At 42.7% G+C, this 21,460-nt stretch overlaps 1 protein-coding gene across 11 annotated transcripts in view; it reads left to right on the top strand.

Annotated features, from left to right (window-relative positions):
• tanc2b (tetratricopeptide repeat, ankyrin repeat and coiled-coil containing 2b) overlaps window positions 1-21,460 on the top strand; it is a 265,575-nt gene that overhangs the window by 174,080 nt on the left and 70,035 nt on the right. For 8 of the 11 annotated variants that reach the window (XR_007448045.1, XM_049562620.1, XM_049562623.1 and 5 more), the window contains 2 exons: window positions 9,227-9,343; window positions 20,163-20,311. Coding sequence is in view for 10 of the 11 variants with exons in the window: in XM_049562620.1 (XP_049418577.1) it covers window positions 9,227-9,343; window positions 20,163-20,311 (266 nt within the window). In the remaining variant the exon portion in view is untranslated. The remainder of the gene's footprint in view (window positions 1-9,226; window positions 9,344-20,162; window positions 20,312-21,460) is intronic. The other 3 variants (XM_049562630.1, XM_049562624.1, XM_049562628.1) reach the window with 1 other exon arrangement.

The raw sequence follows: 21,460 nt of genomic DNA, 5'->3' as shown, positions 1-21,460 counted from the left end.
AGGCAGTGGAAGAGCAACTCCTGTGTGCTGTGAGTTAAAATGACTGTTTCTGTTAATTGAGTGTGGTGGCTTTGAAGAGGGCAATAAAACAGCTTCAGTTCCCCGTTGAAAGGGGCTGTCTGAGTGTGAGCTTAAGTGGTGGAAATATTCTTAATATTGCATAAGCTTGAACTGATATGGATTTTTTTTTGAGGTGGTCCTTTTTTAAGTGGCAAAAATACAATTTGCTGCCGCTCCCGCTCACAGCCACCAAACTCCAGTGAGAAAACTATAATTTTACATCACAGTGCACAAGAAGTCGCTGCTCTGCCACTGCCTCTTATCACTTGTTTGACTCATTGTGCGACATATGAATCCAAACGAACATGGTGTCTACGGCAGTATATTGCATAGGTTCTGTGGCGGTACTCCTGCCTTCTTCAAAACTGGGACTGTGCTGATTGGTATGGACAGTACAAATGCAGTATTATACTAGATTGAATCTCAATGTGTCTTCACCTGGTTAAATAAATGTTTAATATCAATAAAATAACATCATCTGCTCAACTTTCCTCACTCTCCATGCTTACACTGTCAGCACAGAGCATGTGTGAGGGTTCAGGGAGGGGAGGGTATGCATGCTGTAACCTACGTCACTGCTTTGTGCCAACGGCTGACTGGGAGTTACCTTTTGAAAAACCCAGAAGACAATGCAAATGGAGTTTGCCTTTAACATGGATAGTAATGGCTGTTATTCACTACGTAATAGTAAACCTTTAGAGGAAATGTAGCTTGATGATATGCTTATATTATGTTAGTGTTTTACACGTCTCTGTTGTCTACAGTAATTAGTCTGAGCAAACTGTAAAAGAAAGACCTTGTTGAGGGTATTTCAATGTTATGCTATGTTGAGGTGAGGAGTTTCCTCTAATGCAAGACATAACAGTAAATGACAGTCCAGCGTCATTTGACTTTAATATTTTATACACAAGTGGACCGTCACAGTGGATAAGGAAGAACTCCCTAAAACAACCTTTAACGGGGGAAGAAATACCATATATCAATATATCACAGTATATCATAATATATTTGCAAATGACCCTAAAATAGTGTGATATTGATTAAACATCATCACCCAGCCCTCCCAGAAAATAAACATATATAACATCCCCTATATCGTCCTCACATTTCTAAACAAACTTGATAAAGACCACTTCACTACTCTCTGAGGTGCAGCGGTCGTGAATAACCACACCACAGAAGATCACAGCCTCAGTCACAGTAGGTTGCATTTTTGAAAGCCGACTTCCTTGAATCAAGGTGACGAGAGGAAGACCCGGAGCTGTCCATACAAACAAGTCGTGTGATTACATTTGAGCAAATGTGTCAGGACCTTGAAGCTTTCAGTGTCAGTGAAATCACCCTCTCCCTGCGTTACCACAACCTTGGAAAAAAGGTGGACAGGACTCGTCGTTTCCCTGTGCTCTGCTGTTGCCATAGTGACCAGGGCCGCATGCTCGGCTCCTGTAAAGCTCTGCTTGGGTTGCAGACAGCTGGGCGATGTATGTCCTCACCCGCATTATTGTTCTGTATGTGCGTGTATGTTGTGTGTGGGTGCCTGTGTCTTTGTCTGAGTGGGCGCCTGAGGTCGTATGTAACTGAGACGGTGGTTCAGACGATACTTCATCCCCACAGAAATGTCTCCCTGCTTATCGTTCTCTTATCTGCAGCAATTGAAAAACTGTGCGTTGCATATTAGAGTCTCCAATTCATATTCAGATCTTGTTTGTTGAAAACCCAGGTTGAGTCTGTGGGGACTCTTGTGTCAGAAAGAAGCGCTCCTCTTTCATATGCACAACACGCCGCAAACGTGAATTTGAATCACAATATTGACTTGCTTTCTTTTTTGTTGATGATTTCACCAAAGGCTGTGTGTATTCGCTGACAATCTTGGGAATAGAGATCAGCTTTTTGAATTTTCACATTGTCGCTGATCTCTCTCTGCATCCCCTCCCTCTAATCTCACATGTACATACATGCCACATGCATATTCATATTCACACCCTCACATCCGGAGCATGTAACAAATATCTATTTCACGGCCACGTGCATCTGCACACACAGACTAGAGATATTTATTCATAAGCTCATTAGAGGAGTGGATTTGCCTGCTGCCATCCATCACACTGTCACCCATCCTCAGCCTGGCACACACTGACAACAGAGCTGCAGGAGAGAAGTCCCTGGGATTTAGTCTCCTGGAGCTGCTGCTATAGAGGGGATTTACTCCAATAGACAGAGTCTCACTTCGCCATTTTATGGAGGTGAGATCAGGGAGACAAAAACCAAAAGAAATGGTAATCTCCCATTCAGCATAATTTATCCAGAAACTGATTCTAAGGGGAAATAAAAAAAAAAAATGCTTTTAGTCTCTCTTAGCACAGTCATTGTCAGCTGGCGCTCAGCAGCATGCAAGCTCTTGAGTTTCACAGGTGTACTGCAGAAGATTTAAAAACTGTTGATGTATAAATATGAGGAAATTGTTGTGGATGGTCTTGTCGGCACAGTGTGACGTGAACGCTCAGTCCGTCACAGTCTCCTTGAAGCTTGTTACAAGCTAGTGCAAGTTTGTCACTGCAGGTGCAAGAGCGGCTTATCGAAATGAGGCAGGACATTGGTTTGAAAGAGAAATCTAACTTTTTACATGGGAGACTGGCCGGTCACCGTGGACTGCTGTGACCTCACCGTGCTAACTTTTTAAGACTCTGGAGAAAAGCAACAAAAGATAAACACTGTAGAATATGTGTGAATTTTATCTTAGTGGTTAAGGGTTGTGTGCTTTGGATTCTTTTGTGAGGTAGCAGAAAAAAAGGTTAAGAGACACTTCCCAACACTTGAGTTCTTTTCTACTGAAGGTCAAGAGTTCTTAACTAATTCCCCTTTATATCCACTGATATACTCTATGCCTGCTTCTCCTTCCTGTTCAAATCCATTGTGCAGAGATTTATTCTGTAAATAAACACGATAGAATCCAGTGTGGATTCACCAGTTGTGATCAGACATGAGTGACGTGTACTTTGTAAGTAGGAAGATGCTTTTTAAGTCAAAACAGGAACATATTTTTAAAATTGGTGCATTTCCATCCACTTGGTTTCATACGCATTTTGAATTTGTGCAAGAAAAACCCTGATTCAGCCAATAAAAGACAAAGTACAGTTATGACATACTGTTGTTGCAAAGACCACTACGAGTTCTCTCCATCGTCTCTGGATGGCTTTTGTCACATATGCTCACAGGACTATTACCAGAACTCCTCCGAGAGCACATAGCTGCAATATTAAGCCCAGTTCAGACCAAAGATTCGCGACGAGACAAAACCGTTTTTGAACGTTGCAGAGAAAAGTTGCAGCGGTGTGAACTGGCCGGTCTGAGCTTCATTAAAGTATTTATTATGAACACAGTCCATCTGATGCTTGTTTTGTTTTTTGCCGTGTCATCAACACTACAAATGCAGCTGTAGCCAGTATCTCACTATCACTATCCTCATTCACATTCTAAGAAGCTACAAATTATATTCAGCCACAAAATAAGTCTGAAAAGCTGCAAATCAGAAAGGAACTATAGAGAGTTGTTGCGTAGAGATGATACACCATCTCATCTAGTTGCATTGGTGTGAACTGGCAGGTTTTTACAACGTTGGAGAACGGAGCATTGCAAGTAGTTGCAAGTTTCAACTTGTCTCGCCACAGGTCTTTGGTCTGAACTGGGCTTTAGTTGTCTAAATCTCTTTATTTCTATTGTCCGATGTGCTCTCTGTTACTATACATCCATAGTTTTCCTTTGATTGATGTTTGTCTGGTGCTCTTTTGATTAGGTCAACTTGGTATGCTCTCTTCAGTAGTGCCACCCATGCCCCCAGGAAGTGCACCGGACTTTGAAGCCAATTTGATGTAACTTCCTGGTCCGTCATGTGAAGCCATGGGGCCCAGAAAGATTTATTCTCCATAGACTTACAATGTGAAAAAGACATCTGTAGATCAGTGGATACATTTTTTGAGTGTCACAACCCCTACGAAATGACTTGCTTCACTATCAGGACTTTATCAACTCAGTCCAATAACATTCAGAAAGTCTAGAGGAGTTGCACAATTATTTCCGTACAAGTTAGTGGAGGGCTAAACTGGCAGAAGTTTAGCTGGCGAAGTCTCTGGTGTGCCTGCTCTATGGGCCCGGGAAGTTGACCTTTTATTTGGCTTCATGCGCCACTGAGTGACTTTAAAAGGAATGAACGGGGCTTCACCTCCAACTAAGTATCGAGTTCTCTTTGTACATACATGGTGACTGCTGACTGGAGAATTAATGCCACCTGCTTACCGCGATGACACAACCCCCAATATTTGAATAAGAGTAGTGGATAGAAAAGTCCATTTTCTTAAATATATTCCCTTAAATTTCAAGTAAAATTTGTGCTACATTTGGATCAATAATAAGTTGATATCTACTGTGCTTGGCACATGTGTACAGTATTATGTATTTGCTTTTTGTACTTTTGTTTTCTCTCACATTTGATTGTAATGCAAGTCTTGTAAGCCCATGTGGGCTGGGCATCTTTGAATGGAAAAATAATCATTCAATGTCTATGGAGAAGTGTTCATTGTTCCCCACTTGCACATTGTTTTACTTATCACATTAGTTATTTAGTCTCACTCATTTTATAGATTTTTTTTCCATGTACTTTTAATCTTCTCAACACCTGCAAAATAATGTCAAACCAAAAAAATCACACCTATTCAGGCTTCTTTGTAGACTAAATTAATTAAGATGTGTCCCTCTGGCCAAAATGTTTCACCAGTCCTATAATAAAATGATGTTTGAGTTGTTTATCTGACAGAGGCATACTTGATGTATTCTGCCTGAGTTTCTTCGATGGCAGTTGATCCAGTCGTGGATAACTCTGGTGCCGTCTTCTTCCTCCTGGCTGTCAGTTGTAGTTTCTCACTGTGGCATCTGTGCTGGCTCACTTCCTAGATGTGGTCAATCAGCGGGGTCCTCTACAGACCGTACCAACACAGTATTAACACTCAGTATGTGGCGAGTGAACGCATCTACTTTACACACATACTCATAGCTCTGAAGGAGTTCTTTATTTCCTCTGCCAAGGAGATTTTGTTTTTGTTTGTTTGACTGTGTGTTTGTGAGTGAGCAGAATATCTCAAATCTTGACAACAGATTGCAGAGAATTGGTGGAAAGTTAGTCTCTGGTATAAGGAACAAGTGTTTAGTTTGGGTGCAGAATAGGGCGTTTCGTTTTTTTTCTTGTGAACCTGACACCTGTACCCTGTTATTATTGTTGGTATGTTATTACTGTCTGTTGAAAACAACTTTTCAACATTATTTTTAGCGGTGCTAGTGATGTGGTTCTAGGGATGGCAATGTCAGGCAGTTGGTGGGGCGATATACCACTTTGGTCCTGGATGGATTAACACGACTTTAAACAGATAATCACACTCCCCAGAGGATGGATTGACTTTTGTGATCCTCTGACTCTCCTCTAACACCCGTACAAGATTGATTTTTAAGTATTGGATGGATTGCCATGGACTTTGCTCGACACATTCTTGTCCACCTAAGGACAATTTATAATCACTAATATGATCCACTCACTTTTAACACTCACTAGCAATAGTGAGTGCCACAAAATTGTTTGTCCAGTACTTTGGTTTACACCCAAATATCTGCCAAACTAAAGACATTCCCATCAGCCTCAGCTGAACTCTGTGTTCAGTGCTAGTTGGAAAATGTTAGCATGCTAACACGAAGATGGTGAACATCATTGACTGTGTGATATAATGCACGTAGCTTTAGTGATGTCACCCATTGGTTTGTGGACTCCTGTTTGGCATTTTGGCCGTCGCCATCTTGGTTTTTTGGAGCCAGAAGTGACCTTACATGGATGAAAGGATGATGCTAACCCCAATGCTAGCTGCTTAGTCAGCACGGTGCATTTACAGCTAATGGCAATAATGCTAATGCTATTTTTTGCTAGCAACAAACAGGCTTAAAACCATGAAAAAAAACATACTAACTGGAAAAACTGAACATGTTACTCCTTAGAGGGTCTTTTAGTAGACTTTTTTTTAGGCTACTGAAATGTTACAGTTAGCTTTCATTAACTGAAAACACACTATAGCAGCAGCTAAGGCTACACCTACTCTGTGCATCTGGGGTTATGCCATGCTTACATTACTTAACCAGCGTCCTTACTGTAGTAATGACTTGTCAACAGAGGCACCCACCTAACTCTCAAAGCGGACATGTCCCTAAAGCTAGGTGCACAACCTAACGCATTGACGGAATGATGCTGACCGGAAGTCATTCATTCCAATGGAGGTGAAAATGACGGATAGTAACAGACTAGTGCGCAACACGGTAGGGGTTCCGTTGACCGTCGGACCGTGGAGGCGTTGTATTTTTTCCTACTCGGCTGTTGACAAGATGGGAGAAACGGAACGGAACGAAATTGCAATCGCAGTTGTAAACAAACAATAGCTCATTTATTTATGCAAAAGAAAAATAAGCATGAGCTTTTTTTCCACTATTAAAAGTGATTGTTGCCCATAGGTTGATTTCTATGCAGTTGATAATTACTCTATATTTTTGAATTTCGCATTAATTTCTATATATATATATATATATCAGCTCTTTCAATAGCACACTACTCAGCTCGTCTCAGTTCAGTTGGTACAGTGACTTCGCAGGAAGATATTGCTAGCTCTTCTGATAGATGACTTCGCTAAACAGCTCTTGCCGACAGCACGCTAGCTAGCCGCCTGCATCTGGCCAGGTCCGTCAACGTTGGAACCTTGCAGCGTTGTTCTGGGGGTGGGGAATGCGTTGGGGAAACGCTCTGTTAAAACAGGAAAAATAGGTTGTGCACCCGGCGTAATTATTGGCAACTTTAAGCCTTAGTAATGTTTAAGCAGGTGAGTTATATAATAATTCATCCCCCATCCAATTATCATAAATGAGGACCTTAGCTATAGAAACCAAAACCATTTTCTACCAGGCTGTGAACATTTTTATTCCCGCTGTTAAGCTGGGCATTTTAACACGCAGGTCTATGGGGATTGACTCATTTTTGAAGCCAGCCTCAAGTGGCTATTACAGGAACTGCAGTTTTTTGCACCTTCACGTTGGCTTAAATTTTCCGGTCTCTGGAGGTTGCCGCTTGGTTAACATCTTAGTTTGGATAATTAGCCATTGTCATTGTGAGCACGTTAGCATGCTGGCTTTAGCACTTAGCTCAGAGCACTGCTGTGTCTAAGTGCAGCCTCACAGAGCCACCAGCATGGCTGTAGACTGTCTTGTTCAGATAAAATGAAGGATTACACGCTCCCTTATGGCTTGAGAAATCCCACCTCTGATATATTATAAAGCCCTCTAAAACCCTTTAGATTACCATTTGAAAAAAAAAGCCATTGTCACTGAGCTTGAAGCAGATCTGTCTTGGTTCCTGAAAAGTTGACATTTTGAAGACAAAGGGCTCGAGGAGAGTGGACGGTGGCAGCATCTGCTTTTATGCCGAATCAGAAAGATGGAGATTGAATATATTAAATGTGTTTTTTAAATGGCAAGAGAATTGGCTGCCTGCTGCCTTGACGTGAACTCTTAAGAGTTTTCTCTTAAACTCTACAAATGTTTTATTATGTATTTTGCATTGAGCTAAGTCTGTAGTGCTGCTGCAGTGTGATCTATTTCTGTCTGTCTTAACTTAAGTCATACAGTAAACAGACAGACGAGCAACTGTGCTCTCCACCCATTATACACACACATGCATTATACTGGCATTAGCTGTAACACGAACCTCAAACAAATGTGGTGAGGAGTTGCTTGAATATATGTTTAAGCCGCTGCTTGTGACTTCCTGCTCACCCCACTCTGGTTCAGCGCGGTGTTGCTGCACCGGAGAGTTTTAGACATGTGCACTCACCCGTAATAAGAGTGGTTAACAGTTGCAGCATACAGTACATACTATTTTAAACCCTCATTTAACCAGATTAGTCAATTAAGAGCAAATTACGCAGAAAAAAAGAGAAACAGAATAGGTTGAAGAAATGAGCCTTGCACATAATTTGAGTTGATATTAGCTGAATTTCTTTGCACAATTTGGGCTGGCTCCACCACAGTGAGGACTTAGATTAGAGTCAGGGAAAAGATGCTTAGAAGTATGTTCCTATCGCTGCTGTACGTGAGCTTTGGAGGTCACACTTATATAAAATGATGGATTTTTTCATTCTTTGTCTGCTGTATTTATTCCCGAGTTTTAGAGAAGCAGTTGTGAGAAAGCTTGGCATTTCTGTGTTAAATGTCAAAAAGGCAAACAAAGTGGCGGGAAGCACGGGAGCATTATAATTGCTGTGGCGAGCCGACACACTCAGTGATTTTACAGCATCATCCTCGCAAAGTTGAGTAAAGAATGCCGCTGAATGGATGGTTAACTTCTGTCTGCCGTCTCTTTCTCGGTATGATCGCTATGAAGCATCATCTGCATTGTGAGTCCTTGTGTGCCTGGTAGACCTGCTGCTGCTGCTGCCACAATGTATGCACTCATGATACTATAAGCTGGTTTGGGGAACAGTGCTTACAATCCCTGTGCCGTGACCAAGAACTCGGGGGGGAAAAAAAAATCGTGTCACAACCACCACCACCCCCGGCTTTCACCGCTCCCTCTCTCCATCTCCCTCTCTCTGAATTTCTTGTCGTTTGATGTCTCAGACTTTGTGCTCGAGTCAGGCGTGAGAACATTCCAAAAATGGATCTGATTCGCATTTGGTGTGATTATGACTCTGAACAAATAGACACAACAATTATATTTTTTTTGTATAATCCATCTTCTCGGCTAAAAGGTCCTTGTTGTTTTGTGTTTTGCAAGTGTTGTGAGTGAAATGTAGGCCGGTACATGGTGGTGTTTTCACATTTCAGTGGTTGGTTGAGGTCCTGCTGCTTTATTAGTCCCCGTGCTGCTTGTTTAATAATGCATTAGCTTTACTTGACCCAGAGCTACCTAAGATAGCCCTCAGGATGTTTTCATTTTATCAGTGTGCTTCAAGTTCATAAGCTCTCTGTCTTCCTCCTCCTCCCTCTCTGTCCTGTCCCTGTCACTCCTCTCTTTCTTCCATCTCCCTGATCTGTGTGTGTACATGTTTGTCTCCTTTTCTCTATATGTGTGTATGCTTTCTGCTCCCAGCCCCTCTGCGGAAAGCAAAGTTTGTGGAGAGCCCTCGCATTCCACAATCAGAGCTTGGCTCCCCTACACACACCTCCACCACTGCCAAGAATCCAGACCTGGACACATACTGCCCTGGTAAGTTTTTTTGGCCAGCTCATCCCTCATTTCGTCGTGTTACTTTCCTGCATGTTGGTTCCTGTCTGTGAATGCGGTGGAGAGACACAGAGATGGGGTGAATTTTTCGTAGCTACTCTGCCTGCTGCTGTAAAGCATTGCTAAGGTCATTAATGAAACAGCTTTGCCGGTGCCCACAGTGTCCATCCTTATCGCCTCCTCCCTCCCTGTCACTCTAATCCTCCCTTGCTGTGTCCTCACTCTGCTCCGCGTTCTCGGAGCTTGTTTAGGTGCTGTTTTTTCTGTTTAACTTCACAGTCGGTGGTTGTTCGGTAATCCTGCGGACAGTCCAGATTTCCCTCAAACCCCCCCCACCCCCACCCCCACCCCCCCACCCCCAATCTATCCTTGTCAAACCTCCCCCGCCCCCCCATTGGTCTCTCCCTTCCTTGCGCAGTAAAGCGGGTCACTCGAGGATAGCGCTCTGCTGAGATTTGGTTCTAGTATGTCTGCTTTCTCATCTTGCCTCTCCCGTTCCTGTTGCCACCGAGAAGTGCAGCGTTAGCTTCCTGACCTGTCTTGTTGGTTCGACCTCTGGTGGCTTTAAGGACTTCTCAGCAGAGCAGGACGATGCTGCGACACCGCAGGGCTGGATGAAGACATAAGAGAAATAGTGGTGGGAGGTCCCGGGGCTTAAGCGTTGTAACTTTGGGAGGAAAATGGTCGACAGAGTGCTACCAGCCTTCTCCGTGTGCCAGCCTCTTCTGCTGAGTCTCTGCTCAATGGGAGCTATAAGTAGGTGATCTGTTTCTAGAAACGTGCTAGAATATACTTTTATTGTGCTTTTTATAAGTCTTAATAGTAGGTAGTACTGTCGCCTCCTGAGACCCCAGCTTTTGTTTGCTTTGCATTTTTAACTTTGCCTAGCTATCTGGGATAAATAGGACCTGATAAGAATATTAAAAACTACGTACTGTATTTGAACAGTGAGCAGTTTGGAAAAAAAAATCTTCACATGTGGACAATTGGTTTATTTTTAATTCATTCGTTCATTCAAACCTTTATATAGGACTTGGGAAATCAATTGAGGAAGACCCTCATTTTCAATGAAGATGAGCATGAACAAAGAACCGTCATGCACGTCAATTAAAACAGAATTGAAATCACACAAAACGACAAACAATAGCAATAAATGATCGCTAAAAGTACAAATACAGGATGATGTATAGATTTATAGTTAAAAGCATTCACACTCAATTAATACAAGATCACAAATAAGGCATTTAACCAGCTGTAATCGTGGCAGTGTTCAAGTTTAAGGTCATTTGCAGATTATTCCATGTATACGGAGCACTGTAAGAGAGTCTTACAGTCTTCCTAGTTCAGCTCTGATTAAGGGAGTGTGAAGCAACAACCTGTTCTGTGAAGGAGCACCAAGATTCTGTGAGGACAGAGTTAAAGGGGATGAAATACAGGGTGGAAGCATCTGCGTAGGCACAAGTCTGTAATAGAGTACAAAACAGTTTATTTGAAGGCCTGAACATTATTGTGCAAACACAAAATTGGAAACAGTGCAACATTTTAAAAAAATCCAAATAATGCAAAATATCCAAAAGTAGTATAATTTGTGACTCTGTATGAATTTCCCTCGCTCTATATTCCAAGCTAGGAGTGTCCTTTTAGTTTGTAGGAACAATCCGTCACTCCTAATTGGCCTGTGTAAAAAGTCCTCAAACAAGTACTTCCTAATCTTAGCTTGTTTCAATGGCTAAAATTGGTCAAATTTGTTGCTGTATCAAACTACAAATGTCATTAAACTATAAAATTTGATCAGGTTTTGGACCTTGTCCACTTTTGTGTATGGTTAGAGCAGTATACTGGTTTTAAGGTATACTGTGGTATGAAAATTGATGGTTATCATACAGTGTACATTTGCTCATCTATGGTAGTGCAAAGAAAAAAAAATCGACCAGCCCAAGAATCTTATCTGTATTTAATTTATTTTCAAAAGGGAGAGTTTTACACATAAACAAAAGGTTTCAAGTTTCAATTAAAGTAATAAAATGTTTGTTTAACTAAAGATACCCCTCTGTTTTTATGCCTTTAAATGTCTTTGTAACTCATAATAATAGTAAATAATTGTGTAAAATCGTGTACCAGCATACCGTGAAGCTGCAAGCGCTTATCGTACCTTGAAAATCTCATACCGTTGCAACCTTATTTTTGTATCGGAATTGGCTGCAGACTGATTTGGCAGAGATGGCTACCATCTTGTTTTTACATGAACTAGTGTATTGTGCTTTTGCTGCCACTACATGGCACAAATAAGTGTCCACAAATGAGGACAACAGGTCTAAGTTAAGTAAAATGAAGTATAAGGTGCAGCAAACCCAACATGTTATGTCGTCATTTGAGGATGCAGAGTCGCAGGAGGTTACGATAGACCCTTCACCTCTGGCTTGGCTTGCTGTTGAGTCACATGGGTGAAAAACTGTTGTCCATGCCTAAACTTTGCAGCAATCCTGTGAAACAGACTGTGGAAATACCCATCAGTTGTGATGTGCTGCTACAAGCTGCTGCAGATCTGACATTTCAGGGTTGAAATGGTAATCTCTAGCGCCATTGAGGCAAGAAAAACAGTTGATTACAACCAGGAATTCTGTGTCTGCGCAGTAACAACTCGAGCTGGAGAGGAACCAAGAGGGATGAGATGAGTTTCCTGGGGTGAGGACTCACACCTCCCAGGTGGACAGATGGACATCTTAGCGCTTAACAAGGGCTCCCTGGCATGAGCAGCAGCAGCAGCAGGGCAGTGACTTAAACATCTGATCACATGCCAGTCAGCGCTCTGCTGCTGACACTGTCTGGCGATCCTGAGAGGAAGTCAGGTATCAGCTGATTTTTATGGCCTCAAAGAAACTTTGTGGTCTCATAAATATGGTTTGTGAATATTTTGCGAGATAGCTTGTAAAATTTCACCAGCAGCTGTCCTCCTTATATCATCACAGTGAAGGCTTTTTTAATGATGTTAGAGCTCAGCTTTCCTACAGTAACTTCCCTGACGAGGTGTGGGTGCCACGGATAAAAGCCTTTATTAACGTGTGTGTAATTTTATATTACACTGTCCATTTATAGTTGACTTTAAGGTCCAGTGTGTGGGATTTAGGGGCTCCTATTGGCAAAATTGTATGTAGTATTCACACGTATTTTTATACGTTTATAATCACCTAAAAATAAGAAACTCTGGCTCTGGCGTTTAAGCACTCAGGAGAAGTTTCAGCTCTAAATCTTACAGACTGGACCTTTGACTTTGAGTGGAGTTGAGTTTAAGTCCACATTTCTTTTTGCAGTCAGTTATTTTTTATTTATTTTGCATAGGTTTTTACCATTGAAAGAAAGAAAGAAAGAAAGACATAAGAAAAAACAGGAAAGATAAAGAAACAGGTCTTTGGGGAAATTTCAGAGATATCGATGTCTGTGTTTGATTGACAGTGACTGGCAGGCTGAGCCCCAACAGCAGAGCAAGTGACAGAGTGAACAGACTTCACAAGCCATGGGCAGTGTGTCTGGAAGCAGCATATCGAGGATTAAGAACCACATCTGCATCTGAACAAACCAAAATTACATCTGTAGGCTGTTTATATGTCTGCTTTGATTGGTTGTATGGAAACAAGTTGTCCATCGACATAGACAGAGAACGAGTCTGGAGACGTCATCATGAAACCAAGAAATCTGAAATATAAATGTCCCCCCTTAAGATCGGACAGAGCAGATATGTTTGCTGTGCAGTGGTACGGTCGTCCGGTGTAGTTTGGTAGAAATAAAATAGTTCAAACATGAAACTCTTCACAACAAGGTGTTTGGATTATTACAGGCATTATATATCTGTATATAATGTTTTGTGTTCATGTATTTTTGATTGTTAGATGAACTGTCCGTTTATAATGTACCAAATGCAACAAAAAATTACAAAGAAAACAGTTTGATAAAGACAAAATGTGCCTTAAAGTGCCAAAGGATTTAAAAGTTGGAGCCATTACTGTAACACGTTTTGGAAAAACAATTAAGAAATTGTTAAGGGATGAAATATTAAGACAAAAATGTGTATTTTTGGTTATTCGGGGCGGCTGTAGCTCAAAAGGTAGAGCAAGTCATCCACTAATCCAAAGATCAGCAGTTCCCGGCTCCTCCAGCCCGCTTGTCGATGTGTCCTTGGGCAAGATGCTGAACCCCAAATTGCTCCCAATGGCTAGTCAGAGGACTAGAAAAGCTTTTTACCATTTACTATTTATTCTTAAAAAAAAAAATATGGATGCCTGACATATCATCATTAAATAGTCAATAAACCAGCTTTTGCAACATAAACAACATAGTAAAATGTCTGACGATGGTCTCACAGTATAAACATGTACTGCGTATCATCAAGGGTTAACGTTAGCCAGCTTTTTGCCAAGGCAACTTAAATAAAATCTTAATTATGCAGACTAGATTTTGGGATCTTTTTATCCACCGAAGCTGTACAGATTGCCTCTCCAGAGCATACGCCACATCCACTGCAGTCACGGTCTCCCTCTTAGCCATCTCTGTGTAGTTAGGTGATAGCATCAGGGATCTGGTTCTCCAGGGAGGCCTCCAACACACCGCGGGTCTCCTGGTAGAGCAGAGCAGAGATAGGCTTCACTCCACCATGGCGAGAAAAATGGTGGATAGTTGGTTTGGTGGTTACAGTGATACTTATCGCACTGAGTCCTTTTCCTCCTTTGCTTTTGCTACTCAACCTCTGATAAGTCTCTCTGTTCACCACTTCTTCACTTAGCTTATTTTCAAGTTATTTTAATTTCAAGTGTGTTATCGCTTCTTAATGGTAGGCTATTATATGGCCATATGTCCATAGTGTTCTATATGACCAAACCCTGGAATATAAGCAGCCATATTGGCCGTCAGGAACAAAAAGTCTAGCCTAAACCCTGATATCATCATATCACCCACTGCTAACCCAGAGTCCTAACATGCTTTCATGTATAAACCTCTAAATGTTGTTGTGTAGATAAGATCACCACTGTGCACATGAGGAATGTGAAATTCACTCCTCTGATCTCCTGATTAGTCACTGCTTTCTGGATGATATGCTCGCCTGTGCATATCTTTCTGTAACAGTATGTTCAGTGTTACCAGTCTATCATTAATCTTCATTTTGTTTAGCTCTGCAAATTGATTTTTTTCCTTTTAATCTACATGTCACCTCTTCTTCGAGCCTTGCATCTAAAAATACTCTCAGGTCACTTTTGGGAACCTGTATAGTCTTTGCTCTCTGTGGTCTTGTCCTTGGTGGAAGTTAAAGTGTCCAGGTGTAGGTGAAATAAGAGCCACCACATGGTATGTGCTATCTTACCTGCAGCCCGGGCCTATTAATACCATCTCGCCGTCCTGTCCAGTCCCCCGCCTGCAGCACACATGCTTCCCTCTCTCCCGTCTCTTTCTCTCTCTCGGAGCGTGAGGGCAGATCTGTGGACGGCCAGGGAGAAACAGATGCGCTTGCACAGAAACACATTCCTAGCTGTGCGCAAAGATAGTTGCTATGGCAACCATCTGTCTCCTTCGCAGCTCAGGAATCCAATGGAGAGGAGAGTGTGTGTTTTATATATGTGTGTGTGTGTGTGTGTGTGTGTGTGTGTGTTGGGGGGGGGTTAACAAAATGAGAGATGTGTTTTATGCCTTTTTTAATTTCAGTATTCAAATTTTATCATTAAGGATCTGGTGGTGTCGCCGTGATGAGAGCCGCCTGAAGTTCCTCTTCAGGGGAGTGTTAGGATCTTGATGCTGTCATGTAGCTTTGAAGCGATTCAGAGGTGTATTTTAAGAACAAAAGCGCTATAAAGAGAAAGAACTCGCTACAACCCCTACATTATGCTAAGATATGTGTCCCCTTTGGTAGTAGCTCATCAGAGTTCGTTACATTGAGAGGAATGTTTGAAAACGTGATGTCAAAGTGCTGTGATTTCACATTTTTGTGTCTTTGGTTTATCAAACATTCAGATTTTGATTTTATTTGACAGCTCCGGGATAACAGATGCCCAAACCACTGGGTTCGTCGTGTGTTTGTGTCCATTGTGGGCTTTTTTTGGAGTGCGTAAGGATACAACAGCCTATGTTTAGCTCAAGGGAGTTACTGTGGGCTCCGGCGTCCAGATTAGAGATTTTGCTCCCACATCAAAAGAAGCACAGACGGCTCGCCCCTGCACAGGGTTGTCCAACAGCTGGCTGCGACAGAGATGCTGTTGTAAGGACCTAAACAAAAATAAAAAGGAAAGGGAACAGAAAAGATGGGAACTTAACAGAGAGGTAAACAAAGAGATGACTGGAAAGGACACTCAGACAGACAGACAGACAGAGCCCCTGTTTGATCACAGTCACGGCCGCAAACCCCCCCCAGGAGTAGTTGACTAATCAGTGCTAATGTATTCACTTCTTACTACGACCAGTCTGTCAACTGGGAAGCCTTCACTGCCTCCATGTCCAGACACACGGGCACTGCAGGCAACACATGCAGAACGCATATACAACAGCCAGTGGATGTTTGTGCTTCTGTTCGCCTGCAGTTTTCTCCTCCTGAAGGCTCAGTCATCCCCTGTGATATTAGCTGTTAGGAGGTGGAACCGTAATTCCATCTACCTACATCTTCTCCATTACTGCGTTCAGAGCTTTCCCTTAAGGGATGCTCGGGGATTCGGTGACCTTGGAGGCCCTTGTAAATGTATTCGCCTCCATATAAAGTGTATCCATCTGCATTACCGAGCCGCTATATCCATCTCATCAAGCCTTGTAGGTAATTAGCTGTTTTGGACCTAATGTGTGCTGTGATTACCTCATTATTGGCTGCATCTGTGTGGTTTTTGAAGCTGTCCTGAAAACCAGTTTTGGGCATTAAAGCTTCACTGAGAAATATCCATGATTAATCAAAGCTTCAGCATGGTGGTGGTGGGGGTAGGAGTGGATTAATGGGGGACAGTTTTCAGTCAGTTCACCTGAAATAACCTGCCAGTTAGCCACTTTGTTAGCGTGTTAGCAACATAAGCCATATTAGCTAGAGAAAGAGAAGACGGCTAAGCTGTTACTTGCAGTGTTCAGGTGATTTGCCAAGCTCTCTGTAGATTTTGGATATGCTAGTTTCCTTTGACATATGTGGCACTCAACTTTTTTGGGGGGTGGCTTTGCAAATGTTGAAACTAATTGACTGTCAGCCTGTTGCAGCAACACATCAACGTTGCTGCCACACTGGACGAAGCAACACTTACCTGTACATGCTGCAGGTAACGGGATTGTCATTTTTTCGGCTTGAAAAGCACTTTAAGATTTGTATTTCCCCAACTGATTTCAGTGAGTTGTTTTTATATTTGAGGTTTTATGATCTGCATGTGGTAGAAAAATTAAGTTTTGTCTCCAGTTAGAATCTTGATGTTGAGGCTATAATTACTGCTGGACACTCAAGAGTAGAGTGTATGCTTACTGTACGTTAGCTTACATCAAGCATGGATTTGATTTATTTTCTTTGGTTCTATGGAGACGTCCCTATGTAACGTGATTTAATATGAACCTAGACAACTTTTCAATGTAGTAACTTTCACCACTGCTCATTTTAGAAATGTCACTGCGAGAAAACAGACAGCGGATTATAGATATATATGTTCCTGGTGGGGCGGCACGGTGGTATGGTGGTTAGCACTCTCGCCTCACAGCAAGAGGGTTGCCGGTTCGATCCCGGGCGTGGGAGCCCTTCTGTGTGGAGTTTGCATGTTCTCCCCGTGTCAGCGTGGGTTCTCTCCGGGCACTCCGGCTTCCTCCCACAGTCCAAAGACATGCAGGTTAATTGGTAACTCTAAATTGTCCGTAGGTGTGAATGTGAGCGTGAATGGTTGTTTGTCTCTATGTGTCAGCCCTGTGATAGTCTGGCGACCTGTCCAGGGTGTACCCTGCCTCTCGCCCGATGTAGCTGGGATAGGCTCCAGCCCCCCCGCGACCCTCAAGAGGATGAAGCGGTTAGAAGATGAATGAATGAATGAATGTTCCTGGTGGCCAGAGATAGTTAGCATTGCTAGCATGCTAAAGTTAGCGAGCCTTCAGTTTCCAAGGGTCGTGACTGGTGGCAGACAGGACCCAATCTAACCCATGTTATATTACATAAACAGAGAACACGTGGCCTTTCTAAAAGGAGCAGTAGTGAAGTTTAGTAGTTACTATATTTTGATATGTTAAAGAAGTTGGTAAGCAGACAACGTTAGCTAGCTATCACAGTAGTTGGTTGTAAAGTCGTCAACTTCCACATTAAATGATATTATATAGGGATGTCTTCACAGGGAAAATAAGCATGTTAAATCATCATCATCTTAACAAATGTGAGTTTTTATAGTTCCTTATTACAATGAATTATTTTCCACCAAGAAAGAAATTCAGTTAAACCTAACACACAGTCTAAATATCCATAAACTTGTGAACTGGAGATAGAAAGGAAAGATGGATGGATGGATGGAAAGATAAAAAACCCATTCATATAAAAATGGGTCAGTGCAGTTGGTTGAGCAATGTAAATGTTACAGTGCTTTATCCTGGAAAATAGTAGCTCCCCTGATTACTTGCATTTGTTTAAAGGCAAGTCTTGGTTTTTGCAAAATGGCGGCGATGTTATCGCATGATCCAGCGGCAAATTAGGTATCTATGTTTCAATAGCTATGATTTCAGACACTTGATTTTTCGACATCTTGCATGTTGAGGTAGTGCTGGACTGCTGGTGACGAACATTAGATGAAAGCAAGTTGAAGTCGCAAAACTGTCAGTAAATTTAAATGTCTTTGTCTGAGAATAACTTACAGTAATTAATGTTGATGCATGATGAACATAGTTGGATTACTGTATATGGGGCTCAGAGGTAGAGCAGGTCGTCCACCAATCGGAATATTGGTGGTTCAAACCCTGGCTCCTCCAGTCTGCATGTCGAAATTCCCTTGGGCAACATACTGATCCCCAATGGCTGTTCCATCGGTGTGTGAGTGTGTGAATGCACCATGTATGGTAGCCTTGGCCACCTGTGTGTGAATGGGTGAATGTGATATAGTGTAAAAGCGCCTTGAGTAGTCAGAAGCCTAGAAAGGCGCTATACAAGTACAGTTCATTTCCCATTTACCATATGTATATATATATATATATATATATATATGTATATGTATATTCATTTATACCCTTCGAATAATGATTTGGACGCCTATTACCATGGCAACTGGTCAAAGCTTTGAAACATTTGTGGTGAGCCCTTGTGTTTTTCATTGTGGCTCGGCAACATATTGTGCCTCAAAGGTTTTTCTCCCTCCCTCAGAGGGTGTCAGTCTTCCTCACTTGCTCAGAGAGACTTGGAGTCAATCTAATGAGGATCCTGACAGTGCCCTGCCTGTCCATCCATGGGCGAATGGAGAGGGGAGCCCGGGCTTAAGATTGCCTGTCTGTCTGTAGGTCTTTGAACAGACAAGTGAGAGGCCACGGGCTTTTTAGACGAGCTGTCTGTCTTCAGAGAGGTGGCGTGGTGGCTGAGACTCTCTAATGGTCGTCAGTCAGGACTCCGTGTAGCTACCTGCCAGTCTGGTCCGACCTGCCCTGCAGGAAAACGAGCGAGGAGCGGAGCAGAGAGGGAGAACTGGCCCTGCTGCTCTGTCTCACTGCTGTTTATTTAAACACCAGCCATCTCATGCTGTTGGCTTCAATGTCATTAATGTCTGGGCCAATTCTCAGGCTTATACATCCAAGTACAGCTGTTTGAATTCAGCCACTAGTTACTCTGCCTTTTTTTTTTTTTTTTTTTTACAACCAGCAGGGTAAGTAATTAGTGAAAGCTTCAGCTCTGAGAGTGACACTCCAATAAATAAAGTGAATTGAAATTGATATAGTAGGCACCTCTTGGGCATGATAGCCAGGTGTTATTAAAAAATATGACACCACAAACGAGGGCTTGTTATGGGTGGAGAGTAACCAGGCAACAGGGCTACAAGATGAGGTCATTAAGGGATTTTTTTCTTGGGTCGTGTTGCAAAGTTGGCAACTGAAATCTCTCAGTGTATGTTGGTGTTTGTGTGTGTGTATGTGTGTGTTTGTGGTTTTTGATCATCTGATCATCACGCAGGCTGGTGTTTTCTTTTCTCTCTTTAGAGCTGTGTAAACAGGATAGAGAGGTGGATACACACCCACTTTGTTTTGAAAAGTCACACACCATCGCTCTCTTTATCTCTCTCTCACACACACACAGACACAGGTGAAGGGCGTATCTCATTACGTCACACGAGCTGCAGTGGTGATGAGCGGTGCGGAAGGAGCTGTCGTCAGTGTGGAGGGCTTGTGCGAGTCAGTGTGGAATGTTTTGGGGTTTTTTTTTTGTAGTTGTGGCTGAGTGGATTTTTAAGTTTATGTAAGAAGACACTTCAGCAAAGATGTCCAGCTGTGGAGGAATGTGCCGGTAATGCACAGCTCTGAGCCACAGGGAAACTCAGGTAGAGTGTTTCATGTCGTTGTCCTGAGCGCAGGTGCTGTGTGTCCTGTATCCGGGTATCGCTGCTGTGGTTTATGCAAAGCGAGATCTGCTGTGTGTTCAGGGTTTCTAGGTAAAGAGGTGGCGGACGTGAAGCCTTTTTTGTGTGTGTGCTTAAAAACAAGCTGTTGTTCTGCTCCTACCCACTACTGACACACATTCGTTCTTTCTTTCTCCCGCCTCTCTCTGTATCTCTCTCCCCCGCAATGTCTTCCTCACCCCCACCCCCTCTCCCTCCACCTCCTCCCTCCTCTCGTCTTTCTGCCTCTGCAGGGGAGTCAAGCCAGGAGCTGGGCCCCCCTCCGTCGGTGGATGAGGCAGCCAACACATTGATGACGCGCCTGGGTTTCCTTCTGGGAGACAAAGTGAGCGAGGGGCCAGCCGGTACCCAGTACAGCATGGAGGAACCCGAGGCGAGACAGGTAAGGGTCTCACTGAACTTTATTTTTTTTGGATAGACCACAGCATGTGAGAACAGCCCTTTAAACGCTACAGTCTGTTCCTGAGTGTGTGAGTGATGAAGCTACACCATTGGTCGGAGTGACTGATGACATGAGGGTTGGTGTTTCCCTATTGGCCGTTGCTCTTTTGAAATGAAAAGGTGCTGACAGTCCTGTTTCACTGTATTCATATGGATGTATTAAGACAACTGGATACAATGCAGAGCCCCATGCATTCCTATGAGAACTGCTCAGTGTTGCTGGAAGCCAAAATGGTTCAACTGCCGCGTATAAAATTGCCTGGATAATCCAGGGATGATGGGCACTACTTCCGCCAATTGAGCAAGTGTACTGGAGACTTGCTGCGGTCAAGCTTGGACGAGTGCAGCCAAGCGGCTAACCTCTGCTAGCCAAACAGCTGACTTACAGTTTAGCACTCTACTAACTTGAACTAGGATGAAGTTTTTTTTATTATGCGGCTCTTCTAGGCTTTAGAAGTGTTACTGGACTGAATGGATTAAATTCTGATAGTGGAATGAGTTATTTTGCGGGGGTTGTGATGCTCACAAGAACGTATCCACTGATTTATAGACGTCTCTTTCGCTATGTAACTCAATGGGGATAAGTCTTTTTGGCGCATACGCCATAAACGTTTCTATCTTCCAGGTTTACTTGCGTGATATGTGGCCCATGCAGTAGTGTATCTCCCACTGGACATACCATTCGGCTCATTGACTTTACATTGTAATGATGTCACAGATTTTTAAGTTTTCTCTGCTCAGGGAAAGTTCTACAAATATAGAATTTCCATGGATAAAAAATTCAGAATAGAAAGAGTTATAACTGACCTTGATTGCAGTTTGAGGTGTCCTGTCAACAGTTGTACAGACGTTTCTTCTATAATGGTGGTCAGTGGGGAAAATGCTTTTGGGCCACAGGAGATTATTTCGCAGCAATACCACAAGTTGCCACTGGGAAAAATTTGCTGCAAGGCTGTGCAGCAGTCATGGTAGCCTGGTAATTATACTGTGTGGCCACTACGAACATTGGCTTCAAAGCCTGCTGCACTTCCTGGGGGCCTGGTGTGGCATGATAGCATGTTGGAATTAGCAAGCTAGCTAGCTAACAAAC

Source organism: Epinephelus fuscoguttatus, linkage group LG20 (genome assembly GCF_011397635.1).
Source record: "Epinephelus fuscoguttatus linkage group LG20, E.fuscoguttatus.final_Chr_v1".
NCBI lineage: Eukaryota > Metazoa > Chordata > Actinopteri > Perciformes > Serranidae > Epinephelus > Epinephelus fuscoguttatus.
This window is presented reverse-complemented; position numbering and strand designations above follow the sequence as displayed.